We start from the raw sequence: 25,335 nt of genomic DNA on the forward strand, positions 1-25,335 counted from the left end.
TCCTGAGCAATATCAGCCATACAGCAGTGTCATGGAGTGGGTAAGAAGAAGGTTCAGGACACTGTTGTTATTCAAACTCTGATTTAACCATAAAGAAAGAGTCAACCTCTTTTGGTTTTTCTCATCTAAAAAAAGGAGAAAGTATCCCCTTTGTATTAGGAGAAGAAAGTGAGACTATAATACCTGATAAATGACAGTGGTATTATTTTTACAGTTCCTCCTACTTTCCTATAAGTCAGATGTGGAACATTCATGAGTAATTAGGTAAAACACTGAGAAGGCAATCTATGCAGAATGGAGGCACCATACTGTGATTTTGGTCCTGGGACTAGTTTCTCCGTTCCGAGACTCCTCAGGCACATTGACTTTCATGTAAGTATTTGGAGAGTTCAGCCATCTTGTTTTTTCACGCTGCTGTCTCTGTGCCATGTACTTGAGAGGAGAGAGAGGCACAGTATCATCCTCAAAGGAGAAAGCAGTCACAGTTGCTGGGATTTCCACATCACTCTTGTGCCGAGGCTTCTCTCGAATGAGAGGATGCCTGTATGCATAGCCTGTTCGGTAGCCCTGTGAGAGGGAAAAGCCATACTGAATCAACCAGACCTGTTCTAACAAAGTACTTGGAGGCTACATCTTTAAACAAGATTCAAAAAGAGTTGAAAGACAGGAGGAAAAATGAACTGCACATGGCCTCCATATAACACTGGAGTTGAAATGGAGCCCATTTCTAGATATGTTTGAAACTGACTACAGCTGGCTCTCCAACTTCTACTCAACTGTGCCCGACAGAGCTAACTTCAACCCTGAAGTCAGAAACATTTCCTGCTATGAAACTGGTTTTGGGAAACCAGAGCTGGGAGTCTTTCTTCCTAGGTCTAAAGATAACCTGTCTCCTGACCCTGATTCTTAAAAATGTGGTTAAATTACACTGCAGTGCCTTTGTAGGCTCAAACTCTTGTCCTGAAGAAGTTAGAAGTACGTTCTAAAACCAAAGGGCAATGGAGTCAACTGCACTTGAAACCACAGACATGAAACACAAGTCTAGGTTCAAATTTCACCTACCAAATTGTCCAGGGTCCTCATCAGCCCTTCAAATTCAATCTCGCCAACCTTCCATTTCTGATGGGAACCCATATTTACTCCGCCTCCTCCAGACGTAGCTACACCATGGGTGAAAGCTTTATACTTCTGAAGATCCAGTATGAGCAGATTGTCTACTCCCCCTGCCCCTGCTATCGCCTGCACCTGTAATCAGTGGCGAAATACAGATATGCAAATTGTGAAGACAGGAACAAGGCTCTAACTTTCCAAAAGTCACAGTTTCAATTTGGCAACAGCTCACAAGATGCGGCAACTGCCTAATAACCAGTAAGAGACAAGCTAACACTCTTGTGCAGCCAGCAGCTGCAGAGCCTTTCTTACCCACTAGGAACAATGCCTTCCTTCCAGGACTCCCATACGTCAGCTGGGGAGCCACATTTTAACATATTTCAAGTAACTGAGCTTTCTTGCTAAATTTTAAAGCCCTTTTCTTGAACAATTTCCCATGGCTATGTAGCTAATATTTTTTGTTAAACGGTGTACATGAGAAGGACTATGGAGATACTGTGGTTCACACTTAAGGACTTTCAGGCAGAAGGTGACACTCATTAGTTAAGCTTCTCACAGCACTTGAGAAGAACCTTGACGGCAACAGAGAAGTTGGTCAAGACAACTTAGAGCTAGTAGACAAAGATTGAACCTGGTAGCACATTGCTGAAATTTTAACTTTAGGAGGCTAGGGCAGGAGGATGTCAAGTCTGAGGCTAGCATTGGCTACATAGAGAGACTGTGTTTCCTCAAGTTATAGAAACAGCTTTCTTTCCCTTTTTCCTGGTCCTTGAAACAAATAACAACAACTGTTATTTACTTCTGTGACTCTACTTGACTTTGAAGGGATACTAGAGCCTTTGCACATACTCAGCATCTCTGAGGAAAGTGGTCACTAACTATCCAGTGTGCTATAACACAGAGGGTGAAGGGCTGCTAACGGCACGAGTTTATAAAACATCTGGCCTTAGTCTTAGCTTTTACACAACACAGCCAGCTGTTGGTTTGCAGGCACCTCTGTTTCTTAGTCAGCACCATCACTAGAGCGGAAACAAACTGTGGGCAAATGATGTTCATCAGGCTCTCAGATTCTGGGCATGTAAATTTAAGTTCTTTTCCTTTTTTTACTTCAAAGAATAACCGAGTTGACTAGCTTAGCTACTGAAACAGAGGAGAACGTCTATTAAAAGATAAAACAAGCCACTGGCCAATATGGCTTTGAAAATAAACAAACACAAAACCCAACTAAACTGGCAAACGAAAAGCAATAAAAAAGAGGGAACGACTGGCTCCTACCTGAATCTCACAGGCCATCTGCACATTAAAAATATAATGGAAAGCCTCCTCAAGTGTCTCGCCAAGTGCCACCACGCCATGGTTCCTGAGCACCAACACCTACAGCAGAGGCCCAGAGCAGCAGGTTAACTGCACAGCTCAGTGTTTTTACCAAGAGCAACAGCAGCAACAACAACAAAAAACTCTTAGATACAGACCACTCCATACCTTACAGCTTGGACCCAGAACTTTCTGAAGTTCAATTCTTTCTTCCTCTTCATCAAGTGACCCCTGGTAGTCATAATAGGCTACATCTCCAAGGATAAGAGACTCTTGGGAGATTGGAAGGATCCCACACTTCATGGAGGACACCTACGGATGGGGTCCAAGATTACAATTTAGTTATTACACACATTCACTGGGATTTGACTCCTTAGATTGCCCAGGAAGCATCGGGTGCTTGACACTACAGTGCAGCCCACCTCCTACTCTAGTTCTTTACTTCTTCCACAAAGAAGCGGAGGGAGTTAAAAGGGATACAACACAATTCAAATGCATGTCAAATATTATGAAAGATGTTCTCCCCTCAAATCCTCATTGACCTAATTATTAAACTGCCTTGTTTTTAAGTTTTTTAATTATTTATTTTTATTTTATGTGCATAGTTGTTTTGCCTGCACGTGTATCTATGTGAAGGTGTCAGAACTCCTGGAACTTGAGTTACAGACAGTGGTGAGCTGCCATGTGGGTGCTGGGAACTGAACCCAGGTTCCTTGGAAGAGCAGCCAGTACTCTTAACCACTGAGGCATCTCTCCAGCCCTAAACTCCTTAGATTTTAAATCCACACTTATTTCTGCAAGTGTTTCCTAGAGTGGTAGCATGTGGTTCCAAGAACCTTTTGCTTTCTGGGAATGCAGAGGGGTTTGCAGGTGTGATAGAAGATGTAACATGAAGTGCCATGTTGGGAAAACAGTACTTTCTGTAGTCATTCTGGTTGGGGCACAGGAATGACTTACAGCCGCAGTAGCAAGGGTATGAATGTGTATCACACACTTCACATCGGGACGTGTTGAATAGATTGCAGCATGCGGACTGAATCCTGTATGGTCGATTTTCAAATTGGTACTTCCCTGGTCAACCACTTCTCCTATTATATTGACTTTTACCTGGAAAAATCAGAAGGATATGTTTAATTTGTACATTTGTTTCATCTATATCCCACAGCTAACCCAGGGAGTAGCAAGTTTGCCCAGATAGTGTTTTAGATGTTATGGTCCTCTGTTTCAACAACTGAACTCATCACACAGAACAAAGACAGCCAGAAACAATTTGTAAAAGAAAGGGTACAGCTTTGTTCCCATAAAATTTTATTTCTAAAACAAGTACTATGTATTTAGATAGCAAGAAGCACAGACTCCAGGAAAATGACTAACAAGCTCTTCATTTTAGGTTTGGACAACGTCTAGCATTTGCTGCAAATGGCTGGAAATGTGCCACTTGCTAACAGGGCAGCACCCAGGCCTACTGTGATTCCAGTTGTCTCCCATGCTCATGGCAGCAGCTGGGCATGCAATCACAGAGAAAACAAAATACAGGGTAGGGGCCATCTTCACACCAACTAAACTGTTTAAATCAAACTGTGGACTATATTTTGACCTTGTTTGGAAAATTTTTTTCAATGTATACACGTTGGACAGTATTTAAAATATTTTATTTAAAATACAGGCAGGGCCTGGTGTGGTGGCACAAACCTTTAATCCCACATTTGGCAGGCAGAGGCAGGCAGGGTTCTGTAAGTTTGAGGCCAGCCAGGACTACCTAGTAAACTCCTGTCTCAAAAAAAAAAAAAAAAAAAATCAGGTAAGGTAATTCCAACTCAACTTATTATTGTTGTCAACCATCCTATTTTTCCTGGACTCTAAAATTTTTCTTAAAAACAAGGATACCCAGAAAAAGTAACAGAGGAATGAGAACAATACCAAAGTGGAGGCTGTAGCTTCAGAAAAAGAGAGGCCTCTGGGAATTATTATAATGTGGTCTTGCTCCTTACTTATTCGCACCTGGAAGAAAGAAAAAACAAAGACTTACTCTGAGGCACTTGGACTTACAGCATAAATATGGCTAGGATTATGTTTCCAATGCACAGGGGTCTGGAGGGAAAAACCTTCTCCTGTGAAAGAATCAAGGTAGAGACAGAGTGGGGAAACCAAAGAATAGCTAGAAGAAACAGGACTGGTGTTAACCTGCAGGACTGTGTGCCTACCACTTCATCACAGTAGTTCAGTGCTTTTTATTCCAAATGGTGTCATCCTTCCAAGTGTGGCAAAGTGAAAACAGATGGCAGTGAACAGGAAAAGTGCATTTATTTATTTATAGTTTATTAGCTTACAAAGCATTAGGTTTCATTGTGGCATTTTCCAAAGAGAACTGGTTTTTGTTCTCTTCTCGCCCTTCTTCCTGCACAGCCTCTCTCCCTCCCATGCCCTCTCACCTTTGGAAGCCTCTTCTCTACTCTGTCACTTACGACTTAGGCTCAGAAAGACAAGAATCTGATGCTCTCTCACATGTGGCTCCCAACCTTCAGTGTTTGTCTGCATGCGAATAAGGAGAAGTGCACTTAAAGATCCCAACCACCAGGGAGGAGACCTTCCGTCCTCTCCTTTCCCTGTCCCAAGGGCTTCCTAATGCCACTGAGGTTCAGCTATAGACCATGGAAAAGGATGATCTGCACAACTTCTTCCTGGACAGGCTCTACAGCTGGACTGCAAAGGAACCTCACAGGCCAGAGAGAGGGGAGAGGAAAAGCTGGGGAATTAGTCTCTTCCTTGGAGAACAGGCTCAATTTATCATTAAGTCTGAAAAGTGGACTTTCCAGCAAAGATGAGAGGTCATAGTTGGTATCTAGTTGGAATTTTAGAAAAAGGAACCAAAAGTAAAGAACTCACTGAGATGTATGTATTTGCCAGGTGTGCCCATCCAAATAAATCTGTCAGTCTGTACAGGCTGGCCAGTTTGCAACGTGTAAGCTTTTCTCCCTTCACGTATGAGGATGTATCTGCACCAGGAAGGTCATTAATAGGTGTGACCATGCCAAGACCTAAGTGGAAAAAAGTGTGAGAGATCTGAGTCAAACCATTCTTTAACCTAACAATTAGATCCCAGCAAGTAGCCCATGCTTTGTGAATTCCAGCTTTGTAAACAACCATCTGAAATTTATCAGTGAATACAACAGTTTATTAGTTCAACCTCCTTCCAGAGAAGTGTACTGAGAACAAAAATAAGGGTTGTTATTTTCACTGATGACTTACTCGGTGAGGAGTATTTCGCCTAGTACCTGTGAGAGAGTGACTAAGTTACATCACTGGGAAAAGATGGTCAAATGACCTCAAAGGTAAAAATTGCTACTAAGAAACACATCTGTTTCTTATAATGAAAAGGCATCAAAAGAAAGATGTCTATTATCTCTTGGCATATTCAAATATAAGAGCATCTAAAACAGGCAAACAATTGTCTGGCTTCAGCCTTCTTCTAAGTACCAAGTCCAGCTGTTACCAAGTCAGCGGCCAGCTTCGGCTTCTACTCGCTGGTGACTGCTATCCCAGGACCCTCAGGCCCAAGGCCATGGTGCTCTCAGAGTTCTATAAACACCCCTGCCTTGCATGCTCCTACTATCATGTCTCAAGTGTTTGGAAAAGACTTGAATTCAATAAAATCCTACTTAGATACCTCTACTGACAAAAGGAAGAGAAAGAAGGGGACAAAGAAAGAGCAAATAAAGGCCCTAGTTCTTGAGTCTTCCATGCAGCAATGTCTGCTAGCTCTCTGTGGCCTCCACATCTGCCATCCACTACAGAAATTCTGAACAGTCACAGACCAGAGCTTTCAGCCGATGGTTCTTACTTGAGGGAGTCCATCGACACAAACTGTTGCTCTTACTAATGAGCTATGCAGTGAATAAAACACCCACTCCTTTACACAGAGCTCTCACTAGAATACCCTTCGAAATCTGACTAAGTGGTCTTCTTCTTTCATCAAGTTTTTCTTCAGTCTCCTTTAGGCAATCATCCACTCCAACTCTCAGCTCACAGCATAAGGGACATAGGAAAGGGTAACAGATAATTACTTTTTAACTTTTTCCTCTACAGTTACTGTTATGGCTTGAATCTGAAATGTTCACTATAGGCTTATGTGTCGAATGCTGGGCCACCAGTTTGTGCCCTATTGTGAAGGCTGCACAGCCTCTGGAAGGAGGCTGGCTGGTGAGAAGTAGACCACCATGGACAGGCCCACTCTGCTCTCTCTGCATCCTGTGCTGTGAGCATCTGCTCTGCCTCAGGCTCCCATTCACAGCCAGAGCTGTTTGCCTTTCCTGTCACGATGAACCGAAACCACTCTGAAACTGTGAGCCAAAATAAGCAAAAATAACTACTACAGTGGTCTTCCAGGGTTAATTAAAATATAATTATCTGGGATAGAACTATGTCTTAGAATAGTTTATAAGGCTTACAAAGTCTGCTAAGTGGCTGTGCTGTGGGATATCTTTCTGTATGCTGTTAATATGTGTGGCTCCCACTGAATAATAAATAAAGCTGTTTTGGCTTATGGCAAGAAAGCTTACAGCCAGGTGGGAAATCCAAGCAGAGATACAGAGAAGAGGGGTGGAGTCGAGGAAGAGTCGAGGGAGACTCGTGAGCCCACCACCAAAGGAGCAACAAGATGTCAGCAGACTGGTAATGCCATGGCCACGTGGCAACATATAGATTTATAGAAATGGGTTAATTTAAGATGAAAGAGTTAGCTAGCCAGAAGCTGAAGCAATAGGCCATACAGTATGTAATTAATATGAGCCTTTGTGTGTTTACTTGGGACTGAGCGGCTGCAGGACTGGGAGGGACACAGGAAAACTTCCGACTACATGGTTGGCTGATAAGTGTCAGATGTTATTAATTTTTAAAAGGTACTGGGGCTTGAACCTATGGCCTTGTGCATAGTAATGACCACTGAACAACATCCTCAGACTTTTTTAACTTTTGAGGGTCTTCACTAATTTGCCTAGGCTGGCCTTGATCTTAAAACGCTTTGCTTCCATTCCTGAGCAGTTAGTACTGTAGGCTTGTGCCACCAGACCCAGCTCTATGTTATATACTTAAGAGCTGAATCTGAACAGAAAAAATAGCTAGAGAAGTAGTGTTCTACAGTAGAGAAAACAAATCACAATAGACATACTTAGGGGAGGTGAAGAAAAGCCTGAGAAAGAGTGGGCCATGATGTAATCGGCAATCTGTTGTAAGGCTAGTAAACCAGTTGGGTTGTGGCCTTTCTTCATCTGTTCTTGGATGAGGCATTCCAAGTCTTCCCGAAAGGCCTGTAATACATAAAACAACCACCTGAGCAGACATCCCACGTATAAACACTTTCTTCCAAACCTCTTCTGAAGGTTGTTCCTATGCTGTTTACAATTAAATATGAAACATAAAATAATAAGACACTAGAAAAAGTAAGAAGCTCTTAAGGGAGAAAAAAATTAGGCATTCTTAATCTCAAAGAAAATGAGATATAATATCTACAGTAGACAGGCACAGATAAAACAACTGTTATTAATATTTAACTTGAGCACCAGGTATAAACCAATGCCAATGAACATTTCTTATTTTAAAGCTTTGTCAGATAAGTTAATTTAGTTCCTGTTTGAATGTGGTATTCCTCTGGATGCAGAAATATTACACACACACACACACACACACACACACACACACACACGTATGCATGTTAGTTTTCGAGACAGGGTCTTTCTGTGTAGCTTTGGCTGTCCTGGAACTTACTCTGTAGACCAGGCTGGCCCTGAACTCAGAGAGCTATCTGCCTCTGCCTCCCGAGTGCTGGGATTAAAGGCCTTTTGCACTACCACTGTCTGGAAAAAAGTATTTTAAAACATAGGAAATTTATGATTTCCACAGCAGTTCCTTTGAAGTTAGTTCTATAAATGATAATTTAAACTAATAGGAGCCATGCATTAAGTGTTCCTCTTCTACAATACTATCAGAGAAATTACAAATTTTTCTCACTTGGGGTTCTGTATATTCCTATTCTGTATCTTTTCACTGGGAGTGGTGGTGGCAGAAATCATGTATATGTAAGCCAAATCCTGAGTACTATAAAGAACAACTTTATTCTTGTTACTCTGGGGGGCAGGTTACTGGGATTACGATTAGAGCCTCACACATGCTAGGTGAACAGTCTACTGAACTACTTTCTCAGTCATTCCAGTGACTTGAGCTGTTAATATGACTCATCATCCCAAATGTTTCTAATCCTTCAAATTAGCTAAAAAGTTGGTCTTGTCTTTCCAGCACATCCAATCCATTTTAAATTTGTTAGTTTTACATTTATTCTCTTGCTCATGTACATTTCACTCACTTTAAACATAAAAGTTGATAACTCACTCAAAACCTGCTCTTCTTTTTGAGACTACTACATGTACAGTAGGAAGCCCAGTAAGAAATGAAATTCAATCTTCCTCCTTTCACTTCAGTGGAAGAAGGCAGATAATGACACCTTGGAGAAATGTACCTTAGAAGAATCAGTCTCTTTTAGACAATTCTTCATAAAGGCAAATAAAAAAAGTGATAAATAGGACTGAGATGTAGTAATGCCTAAAGAATGAATTAATAGTAGCATAGGATTCCATGACGGTCAGGGGAAATGTGGGTGTAAGCATATAAAATAGGAGTGACATGTTAGGACCAGGCCTGACTATATGCTGTTCTTAGAAGAGCAGTTAAGAGGACTCCACAATCACGACCTGAACAAGCTGAGTCACCATGAGACAGAACTCAGCCCAGAAAGAGGGTCACTCTTCCTGCTGTACCATGGGGGCCACACCAGGAAGAAGGTCATCCTTCCTGCTGTTTATGGGGGCCACATCAGGATCTGGGTTCAAAGTAAACCCGCAGCAGTTCTGCTTTTCAGTGGAAAACTATCTTTGAGCTCTATGAGCACGTGGCAGAGTGTGCAGTAGAAATGTGCAGACTCTCCTCTTACCCACACACAGGCATGCACATTCAGTGGATACAGAAGTCATGGATGAGACCTCTGGATGGTATAAGCTTTGGAGTTCTTGGGATGATTCAGGGAAAATACAAAAGCCAAAAGGAAGAAGCTATACTTTCTGCTAATAAGGTAGGTGGATATTTGCATTATTAATTAAAAAACTGCTAACAATGACCACATTAGAATTCTGAGTCCATGAAACAGTTTGCTTTTTTCCATTATAGATTTAGGGCTTGTTAGATATAAATCATCAGTACAATTATAAAAATGTAAAAACACATAATTGCATTTAAACATATGACTGAAACCAGATCAATCATACCATAAAAATCCTCTAAGACATACTACATTAGATATGCCATCCAAGACCCTGTGGATAAAATATATGTGAGCTGTGTGTAAGATGAATTGACACCCTTATAAAGATGAATAAAGTAAGTATTTTACCATGCTAATGGCTGGGAAAAAAAAAAAAGCAGCTCCAGACATCCTCATTTACCTTTATAGAACTATAGAAAAAACTTGGACACATAGTAATAGTTCAATCTGTTCTTGTAAAACTGTATCTTCCCTTTAAAATAAAACCATTTAAGCATTCCTCAGCTTAAAGCAGCTATAATTAATATTCTTTGATTTAGTTAAAAAATACCACCTATGATGTATATCATTCTATTCTATACATCAGCTGTGAGAAGGGAACACACTCTATTTTATTTAGTGTCCTTGGCCTTATATTCTCCCAGGAAGCCTTTAAGGTAGCTTCCAATAGATTAAAATGAACAAAAGTAAAATAATTTAAACATAGGCAAAGAAAGTCAAGCTAATGAGAAAAATAAACCCAATGAAGCCAGTAAGAACCAGGAATGAGGTTAAGTATATTAAGTATATATACTATTAAGTATACACCATAAAGTTGCACATATTTGCTAGAAATGGATTAAAGTTTATCACCTCTCCCAAGAGACACACATGAATCAGGAACACTGTTCAGTGTACTAATACAACAGCTTCAAGATTAATGAGCAACTTGCTGTGCAAGAGAGCTACAAAATTGCTCAAAAATTTCTGTTAAGTGAGATAATACAGCATCACAAGGCTACCCTAAGTCACATAGGTTGTAAATGTCAGGGGTAAGGACACCAACAAAGCTTTTTTGTTGTTAAAAGTGTTCTCACTTTGGTGGTGGTGCACACCTTTAATCCCAGCACTTGGGAGGCAGGCAGGCAGGCAGATCTCTGAGTTTGAAGCCAGCCTGGTCTTCAAAGTGAGTTCCAGGACAGTCAGGGCTATGTAGAGAAACCCTACCTTGAAAAATCAAAAACCAAAAGTTCTTACTTCTATAGAGCCCACAATATAGTAAGCAGCACCCTAAAGCTTTGGATTATCTGTGGTGTCATGGGAGGGTGTAAAAGCCCTTCTTAAGTCAAAGATGACTGTGCACTTTAAGTCTAAATGGCTTCTACGTATTATAAAGAAAGCTATTTTCAATGTAAATAAACATATCCTAGCCTTTTCATATAGTTGACAATACATCAAGATAACTCTTTTACAGCTAAAGATTTAAATTTTTGTCACATATATTCACAACTCAGTTTTTGTTTTGTATGTTTTTGGAAGGTTATTCAGATAATTACTTAGGTCATAAAACAGTAGTAACTATAACAATTACTACCGATATAAACTTTCAGTTGAGAAAAACTATCATTAAAATTCTCAACTTTCGGGCTGGAGAGATGGCTCAGAGGTTAAGAGCACTGAGTGCTCTTCCAGAGGTCCTGAGTTCAATTCCCAGCAACCACATGGTGGCTCACAACCATCTATAGTGAGATCTGGCGCCCTCTTCTGTATATATAATAAATAAATAAATCTTAAAAAAAATTATCAACTTTCAAATATTGAAAGAGCCAGGCACAGTGATTTATAATTCAAGCACTTAAAAGGCTGAGGCAGGGAGATGTTGACTTTGAGAACAACTTGGGCCACATACTGAATTCCAGGCCAGTCAGCTTGGGTAACATAGTAAGACCCTATATTACAACAAAGAAACCAATAAAAGCACTTTGTCTTTAAGATGAATTATTAACCACAGACTTACAACAATCAAATGTCAATAAAGCAACTCTTTGTAGTTGATTGACATGAACATACGAAAAATTCCTAAAGTATGCAATGATTCACTCAAGGCTGCATAGCTAATAAGTAAAGGGAATAAAATCTAAAGCTAGAGTTTTCACTTGGGCAGAGGATCTTTCCTAATTTTATCATAGCTGGGGTGTACCTCTGAAACCAAATATAAGGCAGCAAGTATGCTGGAACCAGAATGTTGAGTGAGCTCCCCCTATCTGCAGTGGAGCATTTGGTTGGATGTGGACAAAACAAATGAGGTTATTTAGTGGATTATGGCAATCCTGGAGTACTAGGCTAAATGTCTGCCTCTGTGCAGCAAGAATTCATCAAAACACAATGAGACAGTAGCTTATAAGCAGGCAGCAAGGTTATGCCCTGGCTTCTAAAGGGGGATAGCCAACTATTATGTAAACATACACAAAAACCCACAGTATAAACTGTATTCTCCTCCTCAGAGGAGCATTAACAAAGGAGGAACTAGAGATTGTGACATTCTACAAACAGTACAATTAAGCCAGAATGCTATCAGAGTGACAGAATCTTTAAGGCCTTCAAAGATCAGACTATCATCTAAGACATCATGACTATAATCTTCAAAGGATTGCCGCAAAAGTACCACGTGCTTTAATTTAGCAATTTATGTATACAATTTCCAAAAAACTGTTGTGTGGTATTTTGATCCCATTCTGACAATAAAACTTGCCTTGAGTCAGAAAGCAGAGCTAGCCACTAGCTGACCAAAATTAACCATAGAGGTTTTGGAGTAGTGTGGACATATAGGAGACAGTAGTAGTAGTTAAGGCAGGGCTGAGAGAGGATCTTAGCCCTTTTGTTTGGAGGAACAGAAGAGACAGGAGGTCACTGGTGGTTTCTCAGCTTCTCTGATCATTCAGGTTCTTACCCTAATATTTGACTCCTGATTTTTTATTGATATTGAATTATTGATTATTGAATAATTAGATAAATGCTTCACAAAACACTTACCTATGGTGATATTTTATTTGTGCTGAAATGTGACTTTATTTGTATGTCAATAAATAAAGTTTCCTGGGATCAGAGCTAAGAGCAAGCCATTTAGCATAAGTCTGGTGGTCGTGGCACACGCCCTTAATCCAATCACATGGCAGGCAGAGTCTCTGTGTGTTTAAGGACACAGCCAAGCATGGTGACACATGCCTTTAATCTCAGTACCAACCATAGAGACCTGGAGGTCTGTATAGACAGGCAGTGACGAGGAAGTCATGTGGTTGGGTTTTGAGCCAATGAGAAGGCAGAACAGAAAGGCAATAAAAAGAGAGGACACAGGAAGGTCTCTCTCTCAGAGGAAGGACAGCAGCGAGTGGTAAGATAAGGTGGTCTTAGCTCTTGGCTACTGCTCTCATCTCTGGGTTTTTAACTCTTTATTTGGCTCTGTGTTTCTTATTTAATAAGACCGTTTAGAATTACATCTACACTTACCCACAGTGTACGAGGCACAGTTATCTACCTTAGTTGCTTCATTTTTATTTTCACAGCAAATGCATAGTTTCCTTGTTTACCAATGAGGAAACTAAAGTGCAAGCTAAGTGAGTTTCCTAATAAATGATGGTTGAGGTAAAATTTGAACACCAATACAAAACAAGCATTGTACACAAATGCATTATGTGTTACATTTACAATGAAAGATTTAAACTGGAAATAATGAGAAAATATGTTGGCTCTTTGGGACTTCAGGAGCTGCACAATCAATGGTCTTATAATTCTCTTGGTTTTATCTGCCTGAGGCCCTGATAACCCAATGCCCTGGTCCAGCCCTTAGCATCCTCTCGTCACAACATGCATTTCTGTCTGCCTGCTCATTCTACTCGGTCAAATGTAAGTGCTGGCTTCCACTGCTCCACTTTCCTCAGGAATTCTTTCCCTTTAACTAACATTTGTCTTAAATGCAGCCTCCTTCTTGGAGTCCCTTCTAAACACCGTAGTTAGGAGGAATCTCAGTCTTTATGACCCATTCTGAACTCTTTACATTTCCTTCCATCACGTTCAGGGTGCCTGTCTTACATCTGTACTGCTAACCTATTCTTCCTATGCTACCACACCATGAGAGTTCATGATTAGGACAGTGTGCCTTTCATTTTTCTAGATGCTCTGCGTCTAGTTTATCTCAGTTACCAAAATAAATTTTCTTTTCCTTTTCCTAGATAAACGTGAAGAATCTTGACTTGAGTAAAGGATGGCAAAGATTCATTTCATGGGTTATTACTTAGAAACAGTCTTGTCAGTCTGTCACTTGAATAGAGGATTCATTTCTCCTGTGGAACAACTGCACAAAACTGTCATCTATTAGGATAAATTAGTTTTTAAAAATAAGATTTTAACTTCATTGGATGCTTTACATCTTTAAGAAGTCATTTAATGTTGCAACTTAAAGTCCCACTTGAAAACTTTTGTTTGTCTCCAAAGTATGACAGTTTATACAAATACAAGTCTAAAACAATACAGTATAGAATGCCTAGGTTAGGGAGTTAGGCTTATCAGAATCTTGAATTCTTTTATTTTCTTTCATTGTTGACAAAGATCATAAGATTAAATTTCATAAAATATAAACAAAAATAAAGAGGCTAGAAAGAAAGCTCAGTTGGTAAAGTGCCTTGCCATGCAAACATGAAGACCTGAGTTTAATCCCCATAATTTACATAAAAAAATCAGGGCATGTCATGGGTGTAACAGTGGCATGAATTGCTAGGAGAGTAATCAAATGCTTTCAATTTGTACATAAGGTCTGCTTCACAGAAGGACATGCATGCTTGGTACTGTAAACCTGCCCAAGAATCCACAACTGGGGAACTCATAGGTCCCAGGGATGAACCTACTACTATTATTTGCTAAATGAACATAACAACAAATTATGCTCTAAATATGTATTTCTCTACCTATAGATTAATACAGTTCTCAGTCCTCATCAGAGAAATTTCTTTGTGCAGTAGATGGCTGTTAATGAAGAAATCCACAACCAGTCAAAGTGCAGAAAATAAATGTCTGTAGAGTACTCAACCATAAGTGGGATATCTATATCACACCTCTTCCCCTAAGGCTCAGAGAACATCAAGAAGAGGAGGGAGAAAGATTGTTAAGAGTCAGAGGTTGGAGAGGTTGGGTCAAACAGTGTCTTCTGGACTCTTAGCAGCTGTGGGTGCCTGCACAAGATCAAGTCAGTCAACATTCCAGCATGGAGGGAAAGAGGCTTACAAGCTCCCATCACTAGCTAAGAAGCAACTGACAGCTGATAGTTCCTACAGAAGGGAAGTCTGCTTTCTTTGAGAGTATGGCCCTTGGTAGGTCGACTGTGTACCAGTGGATGGGCCCTACACTGGTGTGTATACAGGCAGTACAAACTGGACTTGATGTGCTACATAAAAAAAAGAGGATATGAAATCAGAAAGGGGTAGTGGATGGGGGTTGGATACAGAAAGAGTTAGGGTGAGGTGTGTGGGATAATTATAATAAAAATTTTGTGGGCATGTGTGAAGTTCTCAGAATTAATAAAATGTTAAGACGACAACAACAGGTGTGGTGGCACATGCTTGTAATCCTATTGCAGGGGAAGTGGAGACAGGAGATCTCTGGGGTTTTCTGGCTAGCCAGCTTTGCCTACTTGGCCAGTTCTAGGTCAGTAAGAGACACCCCCCACCCAAGCAACCTGCCTGCCAAAAAAAGTGGGCAGTGAACAACATCTGAAGCTGTCTCTGGCTTCTGTACACATGTGCACATGCTACACATACAAGAGCACCTGCACACTTACACAAACACATAGATACTAAAAGAAGAGCAATTTGGGAAAAGAAACTGACCTGATGCAACCATTTTAGCTAACGCTACAAACAATAAACTACACATGCAGATTCACCATTAATATCTACCTTAGGAGACTTAGGTAACAGAATCCTGGTTAATGTTAAAGACATTAGATGAACCCTAAGTATCCACTTCTGGATATTGTACCTCATAATTTCTAGAGAGGAAAACTGGGTGTGTATGTCTGAGGGAGGGGGATCACAGACTTGCTCCCAGGGTACCCTACAATTATGCGATTACATCTCTCCTAAAGCAGGATTAGGAGCATAATAATTTCCTTAGAATTTCTCCATTAAAAAATGTATTCATCTGGAAATAGATATCACTGGTCCTGTTGAGGAGAAAAAACAAACAAATCAAACTTCCTTCTGGATGGTCTTCCCCTACACTGACTTAATATGAAAGCAAGGTTAGAATAATAAATTTTCTTCAAGTTGGTATATAAATAAAGTTTATAAAGAATACTTGTATCTTAAGCTTCCTAAGTGACCAAAAAGAACATGGTGATTCTGACCAATTACTCTCATCAGGTTATGTACCATTAACACTTAGGCCTTAATTACAAATCATGTACTAAATGTAAATGCTTTTGAAGTTTCTTCTATATTAGAAATAAGCTTACATACCACAAAATATTTCCTTGTTATTTTAAAATACTATTTATGTCAAGTGTTTGAGCTACATGACCTATACTTTTCCTGTTTTACAGATTATAGCATTTATGTGCTAACCAGTCCAAATTGCTTCCTATGGTGGCAAGGCTTAAGATCAAGGACTGTTGCCCATATTAAGCAGCCAGTTTGAGCTGTTGGATGATATTCAAATGTTTATTACTCAAAGCCCACTTGACTATTCACATATCTATCTACCCATGCATTCAGAATTTATTAAACACCTACAGAGTTCAAGGTGTTGCCTGCTAGATTGTCCATTTATATGCTTTTTTAACTTGGATGAAGTACCACTTAAGACCCAACAGTCCATCCTGGACATTCACTTCATTTTTGATAAAAGGTGATATATTATTATCTAGGGTCTCCATAGACATTATATATGAGGAGTATATTAGTCAAGGAGAACTTATGGCTCAAGATTTATTATTTTTAATCTTTAATTACATGTATCTGTATGTAGGAATCTGCAAGTGCTCGTGGAGGCTAGAGGCATTAGGGCTTTCTGAAGCTGGAGTTACAGGCACTTGTGAGCTGCCTGATGTGGATGCTAAGAATCAAATTCCGATCCTCTGTCAGAAAAGTAAGTGCTCTTAATTGTTGAGCCACGTCTCCAGCCCTACATTGAAAAAACCATGATCTAAACTAGTTTATGCACTAACATTTGCTTTCCAGAGTGAAATTCTTTATTATTAGTGTGCATGCACATGAATATGTGTATGTGTGTACAGGTAGATGCAAGTTATTGTGCACACATGAAGTCTAAGGCAAAGAAGTTGGTTCCCTCCTTCCACTATAGGTTCTTGGGATCCAATTCAGGCCATCAGGTTTGTGCAGCAAGTGCTTTTACCCACTAAGCCATCTTCCTGGCCCTGACCTCTAGTGTGGAATATTCCTTTACACTATGTGAATATATGTCACTGTGACTGGTTTAATAAAGAAACTGACTGGCCAATAGCTGGACAGGATAAGGTACAGGGAGAGCCAAACAGGGAATGCTGGGAAGAGGAATGGAGTCATAGGAGTCAAGGGAGAAACAGAAAGAAGCAAGATGAAAATCCAGTGTTGAAAGAAGGTTCTGCCACATGGCAGAGGGTAGATAAGATATATGGGTTAATTTAAATGTAAGAGTTAGATGGTAACAAGCCTGAACTATTGGCTGACCATTTATAATTAATATTAAGTCTCTGTGGTTACTTGGGAGCAGCTTGTGGGACAGAAACTTCCGCCTACACTCTAGCATTAAAAAACAAAAAATCAAATACGAAAAGAAGTATGAAATTCCTAGAAAGAAATATTTCTTTTCTTGAAAATAAAAACATGACAAATTCTCTTTTTGTTGAGAAACATTTCAAAAGTTAAAGTTTCTGACCCTTTAAAGGAAAGGTGAAAACCACTGTCCCAAGCCATGGCAGAATGCAAAGTTTACATATGTTTTCCAAATTTTTCAAGAACAAAATTAAAAATTCATCAAGCAAAGCTCTAAGAGAAAAAAAAATCTACTCTTTTTTTTTTTTAAATTATTATTTTAGTCTCTTCGCTCTTTTCTGAGTAAAAACTGACCATTCTTGCCGGGCGGGTGGTGGCGCACGCCTTTAATCCCAGCACTCGGGAGGCAGAGCCAGGCGGATCTCTGTGAGTTCGAGGCCAGCCTGGGCTACCAAGTGAGTCCCAGGAAAGGCACAAAGCTACACAGAGAAACCCTGTCTTGAAAAACCAAAAAAAAAACAAAACAAAAAACAAAAAAAAACAAAAAAACTGACCATTCTTTCAAGTGAGTAGATAAATGATAACCTATACCTGTTCTTTCCCATTACTTAAGTTCTTCAGGGTATAAATAAAGTTAATGCTTTTAACTTAAGTTAAAAATGGAAATATACAGTATAAGAGTGAAATATTCTCAAAGTTATGATGTCTTTAATGGAGGAATACTAGAAAACAAAAAATCTGGCAAAGAAATATAGTTAAGTTCTTTTTCCACTTAAATTTTCATTGACTGGTCCTCTGGGACATTTACCCTAAAAAAAAAGTTAATATTTTACAATCCTGAACAAAATTTGACCTTGATTTCATTCTTTCAATCTCTTTACAGTATAAATTACAATAATCATTTGGATAGTGAGTTAGTTCACGACCGTGGGTTCTTATGCTTGAGTACAGCAAGGCACTGAGCATGTACTCCACCATCATCATCTCTCTGGTTGGTCTCTGCTCCACTTGAAAGGGTTCTTTCAAACTGGCACTATACTTAGAAAATCCATCAAAGCTTGCACTGTTTTGTAACTTGTCTTTCGATACTTTCATCAAGGCCACTGGTACAGGAAAATCACTCAGAATGGAATTCCCCTTTGGCTCTGGACTCTACTCCTGTGATTAAATTCACAAGGGCACATAACAAAATGACTTACCAGGCCACGTCAGGCAGCTGGATGGCCTGTGCTTATTTTAGCAGCTAAACTGGAAACCTAATATAATCCTAACCTAGATACCATGTGTTTATTTGTGCTAACTGCCTTGAGAGTCCTACCATCTTCATTATGCATAAATCCATTTTGTTTCTCAAATCAAGGAATTCTATCATTTCCCATCATTTTACGTGACCTGTGCAATCCACTAAAGCATTGGAAGAAACTTAACAAATCACTTGAACACAATTTAAGTCAACTGCTATATTGACAAATTTTCAGCTTCAGTTAAATTTATAATTCACTTTTAGCCTAGTTAGTGTGGAATGTGTTTACATATTAATAGTAGGCTACCAAAGCATAGAACTTCACAAAATCCTGAAGTCTTTCTATTCTGCTATGAATGTGAAGGTAAGTATCTAAAGGAACATAAAAACATGCACATGAATAAACCTAGCATGTTCCCGTAACTTCAGTGTATTCGCCTCTCTGCTCAGATAATGTCTTGATTGGGTATCTGCAAACATTCAATAGAACTATCTGTCCATCTTTAGAAGCAGTTATACCCAGAAAACACACAAAGACAATGTACATAACTAAATAACTGTTCTGCATACACATTTATAAATGAGTCCATTCTTCCTTTAAGCAAAAGTTCACTCTTTCTTCACCTCTCCTCTCATTACATTATATCATGGGCTCCAAAGAGGAAGAAAGACTTAGAATTATTTCAACTCACAGGACTCTGTAGGATCTGAGTAACTCGCTTCCTCTGCTCCATCATATTGAAGTCTTGTCGTAGATCAGGAGACATGTTCCTCTCTCGAAGGTATTCTGGATCACTTTCATTGATTCGGTCAAAATACCTCTCTTTGTGAGGCATGCTGGGGAGGGGAGGAGTAGTGATCACAGATTGGCTGGTGTCTGAACTCATGTTTCAAGTCTTGTTCTCTACATAATAAACACAAAGACAGGAGAGCATTTATTACGACACCTTATTGACACTTTACAGGAGCCAAGTAGAACTTTAAAACTTTTGGAACATTTAAACTTTCTTTAAAAAGTAGCTTCAGGGGCTAGAGAGAGAGTTCAGTGGTTAAGATCACTGGCTACTCTTATAAAGAACTCAGGTTCAATTCCCAACACCCACATGATAGTTAACAATGGTCTGTGACTTCAGTCCCAAGGGATCCTCCAACACCTTCTTCTGGTTTCTGCAACTAGGCACATACATGGTGCACACATGCAGGCAAAACACTCATACACTTTAAAAAAATAAATAAAAAGTAGCTTCATGGAGGAAGGTCGTTTGATGGGAGGCCCAGTGGTAGAGAGAACTATCCTAGTGCACTCATGGCCCTGGGTTTGATTACCAGCACTTAAAAAAATTTAGGAAGGCAACTTCTCCACAAATACTAGAAAAAAATTTTATGTAAATAAAAACTATTTATTTAGAAAACAATTCTTAACAACAACAACCAATACAACTAAACTGCATCTGAATAAAAGTGCATGGATCCTGTTAACAGTACCTGGAATACAGTACCACAAATACTTCTCATGCAGACTCAAGGAGTTATAGAATGTAACATGGTTACATGTGTTGTATATTTCCTGTGTCCTGGCCTGCTGGCGGTTGGGACAAATCTCTCCAAACACACAGAGGCTTATGTTAATTATAACTGCATGGCCATGACTCAAGCCTTTTGCTAGCTAGCTCTTATATCTTAAATTAGCCCATAACTATTAATCTATGTATTGCCACATGTTCCGTGGCTTTACCTGCATCCCATTACATGTTGCTCCTTGGGCAGCTCACTGGTGTCTCTCTCTGCCTTCTTCCTGTCTCTCTTTGAATTTCCCACCTGCCTCTAAGCTGCCTTGCCATAGGCCAAACAGCTTTATTTATCAACCAATCAGAGCAACACATATTCGCAGCATACAGAAAGTTTAACCAACACAACTAAACTGTATCTAAATAAATGTGCATGGGTCCTGTTAACAGTACCTAGAATACAGTATCACAAATACTTCTCATGCAGATTCAAGGAGTTGTGGAATGTAAAATGGTTACATAACAGTTTTCCTAAGCTATGCACAGTTAAAATATAAAACTCCCTGGGACATGAAATGAAATGCAGCATTAGAGGGAATAGGCATTTAGTAGCTAGTATTCAGATCTTAGTACCAGTTAGGAGACACACCAAAAGATAGCGCGGGGAAATACTAACTCAAGCATGCACTTGATAGAAACTTGCTCTGTGGTCAGAGCAGTTTAGATATGACTACTCTCTATGAGATCTCTCTCATAGCTAAATGTTGTTGAAATGGTCTAGGAATTTCAGCTGATTACTAGCCTAAAAAATTTTAAAATAAATTCTGAAAGTTTCCATCTATGTGCTCTTTCCAACCAAAAAGCAGCCTACCTAGTACAGAGACTGGACTATGGATAGATTTTTACGCCTCAGCCACTGGGCCAAGGAATGCGCATAGACTGGCTCATTTACTACTCATAATTTTGTGTACATACATCACCTTCACATTACAGATGAGGAAATGAAGTAAAAAAGCTACCAATTGATGGGGATGACTGATGGGGATTTGTGGCTAGGTCTGTTGAAGCCTGCAGCCCATGATCCTAATCAATGAGTTTGGCAGGTAGGTTCTTTTTCAATGTCAGTTCGTTATCAGTGTTGGAAAGCCTGAACCTCCATCTAAAACAAACAAACAAACAAACGAACAAATAAGCAAACAAACACACACACACTGCCCTCTCTTGAAAGGAGCTTGTTCACCAGTCATCTCTGGCTCCCATGCCTCCCAAGAAAGGGATACCTTAGTGGTGGAATATGTACTCAGCTCCAAACAATTTACTGAAAGCATAAATACTTCTATTTCCAGGTAATATCTGATAAGTTTTAGCTACATGGTACTTTCTCTTTAAAACTGAGCACACCTTTTAAAAATACATATCCATCCAGGCTTGCTTTTAGTACTTATGAGTAATATACACCCGCACTTAAAAACAGTATAAACTAGTGTAAACCAGCGTGCAAACCAGTATCATATTCTTTGAAGAGAGAGCTCTGTCAGCTGAAAAAATATACTTTTTAACATAAAATGTAAAGACTACTGGCAGTTATCACTGTAAACCTGTCAGCCCTCTGGGTTTTCCTCTGGTGTAGTCTTTGGCTAAAGAGATTAGAAATAAGACACTAGGAGTGGAGCCAGTGAAATGACTCAGTAGGTAAAGATACCTGCTGCCAAGGCTGACAACCTGAGCTTGAACAAAGAACCAACTCCTGAAATTCGACCTCTGATATCCACACATGCATGCAAATAAATGAGTGTAATACAATTTTTAAGAAGGTATTGAGGGAATGGGAATCTAGCTTAGTGGTAGAGCACTTGCCTAGTAGCACCAGGATCTGGAGTTGATTCTCAGCTCTGGGTATTAGGGTGGGGAGAGCTGAAGAGAAAACACTGAGAATACACAAAACTATTTTAACAAGGCTTATGCCAAGAATCTGTAGAGTAACAATCCAGCATGAATGTTGACAGACTAGGACAAGACACAAATAGATGTGGTATGCTAGAATGGTGGCTTGAAAAATAGTAATCCACAATAAGAAAAACATTTTCTATTGTATTCACATAAAACATTAGGATATATAATGAAATGAATTAATGATGTGATACTTTGATGGTAATCCTGATATTTTAATGTCTTTTTCTCTGCCCCCTTTTCAAAGAAATGCTAATGATACTGATTACTGATTTATTAGTGGGTTGTACCATATGGTTTCAAGGTGCTACTCTAGAAATTCTAAGTTACAGTCAGTTAAAAAACCAAAAAGAAAGATGCATGTGGTGTGTGTGTGTGTGGTACGACACACAGAGAATGAGTGTGTGTGAGACAGAAGAGAAAGGTGTGATGCCTTGATTTTTTTTTTTCCATGTATATGTGTGTATGGTTAGGTCCATGCGAGCATGAGTGTGTATGTGATATGCCATATACAGGTGTGCATGGGAGGTCAGAGGTTGACATCAGATGCATTCTGTGATTGGATCACTGGGGCTTGCTGGCTGCCAGTCCAGCTCCAGGTTCAGTAACAGACCCTGCTCCGGCTGGGCAGTAGCACACATCTTTAATACCAGAACAGGCAGAGGCAGGTGGATCTCTAAGTTCTAGGCCAACCTGGTCTACAGAATGAGTTCCAAGACAGCCAGAGCTACATAGAGAGACCCCATCTTAGAAGGAGAGGTGGGGACTCTGCCTGAAAAGAATAAGGCAGACAGTGAAAGAATAGGTCATTCAATGTCCTTCTCCTTCATACACATAGGTGCACATATTCACACACATACATCCACAGATGTCACACATGCACAATCTCCAGTTCACAAAACAAACACACACACAAAAATGAAGTACTGGCATTTTATAACAGGTTGGATCATGAAACACCATGAAAAGTGAAAGAAGCCAGTTACCACAGACCACACATTTACATGAAATGTCCAAACAGGCAGGCCTGTAGAAGAAGAATCTGGATTATTGGATGTTTAAGGCTGGGAGAAAATAAGGGGTAGTTTCTAGTGAAATTGCTTCTAAAGAATGATGAAAATGTCTTAAAATTATGACTATAATTGTACAATTCTGTGACTAACCAGGCTGGGGTTTAACTCAGCTGGCAGTGTTTGCCTAGAATACATGAAGCCCTGGGTTTGATCTCCAGCAACATATAAACCAAGTGTGCTGGTACAAGCCTGTAATCCTAGGACTTGGGATGTGGAGGCAGGAGGATCAAAAATCAAAGGTCATCCTTGACTACCTAGCAAGTTCCAGGTTAGGTTGGACTACTTGAGACCCTGCTTTAAAACAACAACAACAAAGAAACAAATCATATACTTTAACTAGGAAAAGCATATGATGTGTGATTTATGTCCCTATTAAGATTATTACCACTGGGCAGTGGTGGCACACGCCTTTAATCCCAGCACTTGCGAAGTAGAGCCAGGCTGATCTCTGTGAGTTCGAGGCCAGCCTGGTCTACAGAGCGAGATCCAGGACAGACACCAAAACTATACAAAGAAACCCTGTCTCAAAAAACCAAAAGGAAAAAAAAAAAGAAAAAGAAAAAAGATTATTACCTTAAAATTCTCACTAGAGAAGCCCCTGACCATCTTGCAAATTTGGAGTGAGGCCTGTCCTGTATGCAGGGCGCTGAGCTGCATTTGTAACTCCTTCTAACTAACCTGCTCAGTACTGTAAGTTTATGAGTACTATGAGTTTATAGCTCATATAGGCTATAAACAATTCAAACAGACTACTCATAAAAAGTCTTTCAAAACTTCAAATTCTTGGTAGTTTTAACTGTTTTCCAATATGGATAGATGCTGTGCTTTCAAGTCTCAGCCTACTGTCCCACACTTGGAATAATAATCAAACATGTCAAGACTTCAAAGCAGCACTTGATTAAGAAACAAGCACTGTTTATTGTGTTAGCTCTTCTGACCATAACTATGGAATGGTGAGGACATTTAAAGTTCTAGAAAACAACTTAGACCCTGTACAAACTGTAACAAACCCTATCCTTAACCACTGAAGTTTTATTTAAGCTCAGAAAGACATAAGTTGCTTTTATCTGCTAGCCACAGTTTTATATACAACTGACACAAAAATGATCAAGACATGTAGCTGAGAAAAATGAAACAAATTGGCACCAGACAATGAAGACGGCACTTTCTATGGTCTCCTAAGAGGAAGATTTAATTATCCCACAACACACTACATCTTATTGCTACAATGGCTATTAATACTATGCCAGTTCTCTTGGACTATGTTGGATTTAAAGACCACATTTTGCAGATGAGACCAAATTACATATTCTTTCAGGTGGTGAGTTTTCTTTTTAAAGTATAATGCTCAAGGTATCATATACTGGTACAAAATCATAGCAATGGTATTTATTAGTGTTATATGTCATTGTCAGATTATTCCACAGTCTAAATTTACTTCTTCAATGAAATTTAAGTGAATAGGCCCATCATCCCATACTTGTTTATACTTAATAAATGCCACTGGCATACAAATAATGCTAAAGGAAGGGCTAAAGTCCAGTGGTTTATGAATGACCTCATTGGTCTGTCAATTTAGTATGTACAGATAGATGCAAGAGTGAGATAATCATATAATGGTTTCATCTAAGTACTGAAGGAACATGTTTTTTCTTAAGTGCTAAGTTATTAAAGATATAGAAATGTCCATTAACATTTCATTAATATTATACCCTTTCACTTAGTCTTTAAACACTTGGAAGCAAAAGAAAATTAGCCCAAATTTGTTTTTCTCCAGATTGTTTATCAATGAAGAGGTATTAATAATGAGATATACTTAAATACACACATTCAGCATGAGCATGCTCAATGCTCCTGGAACAGGCCTCTCCCACCACCCACTTCCTCATGACCTTTCATCTTATATATTTGCTCTTTTTCCCCAGTAGTGCTGAATAAAATAAGTGAATAAGCTTCCTAAGGACAGACAGTATTAGGAGATGGTCAAACTAGAAAGTGTAATGTAGGCAACAATAAATGGCATCATAAAACACTGCAGTATATTTCACACAATTCTGAATTCTAAGCAAAAAAAGAAAAGTATGCAGGGTAAGGGCCTTTAGCTGAAAGGTATAGAAGACCACACAAGCACTGCTCAGTATTTTGGAAGTTGTAGCTGTTAATCTTTTTTTTTTTTTTTTTTTTTTTCAAGACAGGGTTTCTCTGTGTAGCTTTGCGCCTTTCCTGGAACTCACTTGGTAGCCCAGGCTGGCCTCGAACTCACAGAGATCCGCCTGGCTCTGCCTCCTGAGTGCTGGGATTAAAG

General features: G+C 39.5%; 1 protein-coding gene across 5 annotated transcripts in view; it reads right to left on the reverse strand.

Moving 5' to 3' along the window:
• Add3 (adducin 3) overlaps positions 1-25,335 on the reverse strand; it is a 110,947-nt gene that overhangs the window by 10,292 nt on the left and 75,320 nt on the right. For all 5 annotated transcript variants that reach the window (XM_059256597.1, XM_059256616.1, XM_059256590.1 and 2 more), the window contains exons 2-10: positions 19,192-19,403; positions 7,592-7,730; positions 5,311-5,462; positions 4,345-4,425; positions 3,382-3,531; positions 2,593-2,736; positions 2,386-2,484; positions 1,063-1,245; positions 310-567 (exon numbers count right to left, since the gene is read on the reverse strand). In XM_059256597.1, the coding sequence (XP_059112580.1) occupies positions 310-567; positions 1,063-1,245; positions 2,386-2,484; positions 2,593-2,736; positions 3,382-3,531; positions 4,345-4,425; positions 5,311-5,462; positions 7,592-7,730; positions 19,192-19,386 (1,401 nt within the window). In that variant the 5' untranslated portion in view covers positions 19,387-19,403. The remainder of the gene's footprint in view (positions 1-309; positions 568-1,062; positions 1,246-2,385; positions 2,485-2,592; positions 2,737-3,381; positions 3,532-4,344; positions 4,426-5,310; positions 5,463-7,591; positions 7,731-19,191; positions 19,404-25,335) is intronic.

This window comes from Peromyscus eremicus, chromosome 1 (assembly GCF_949786415.1).
Source record: "Peromyscus eremicus chromosome 1, PerEre_H2_v1, whole genome shotgun sequence".
Lineage (NCBI taxonomy): Eukaryota > Metazoa > Chordata > Mammalia > Rodentia > Cricetidae > Peromyscus > Peromyscus eremicus.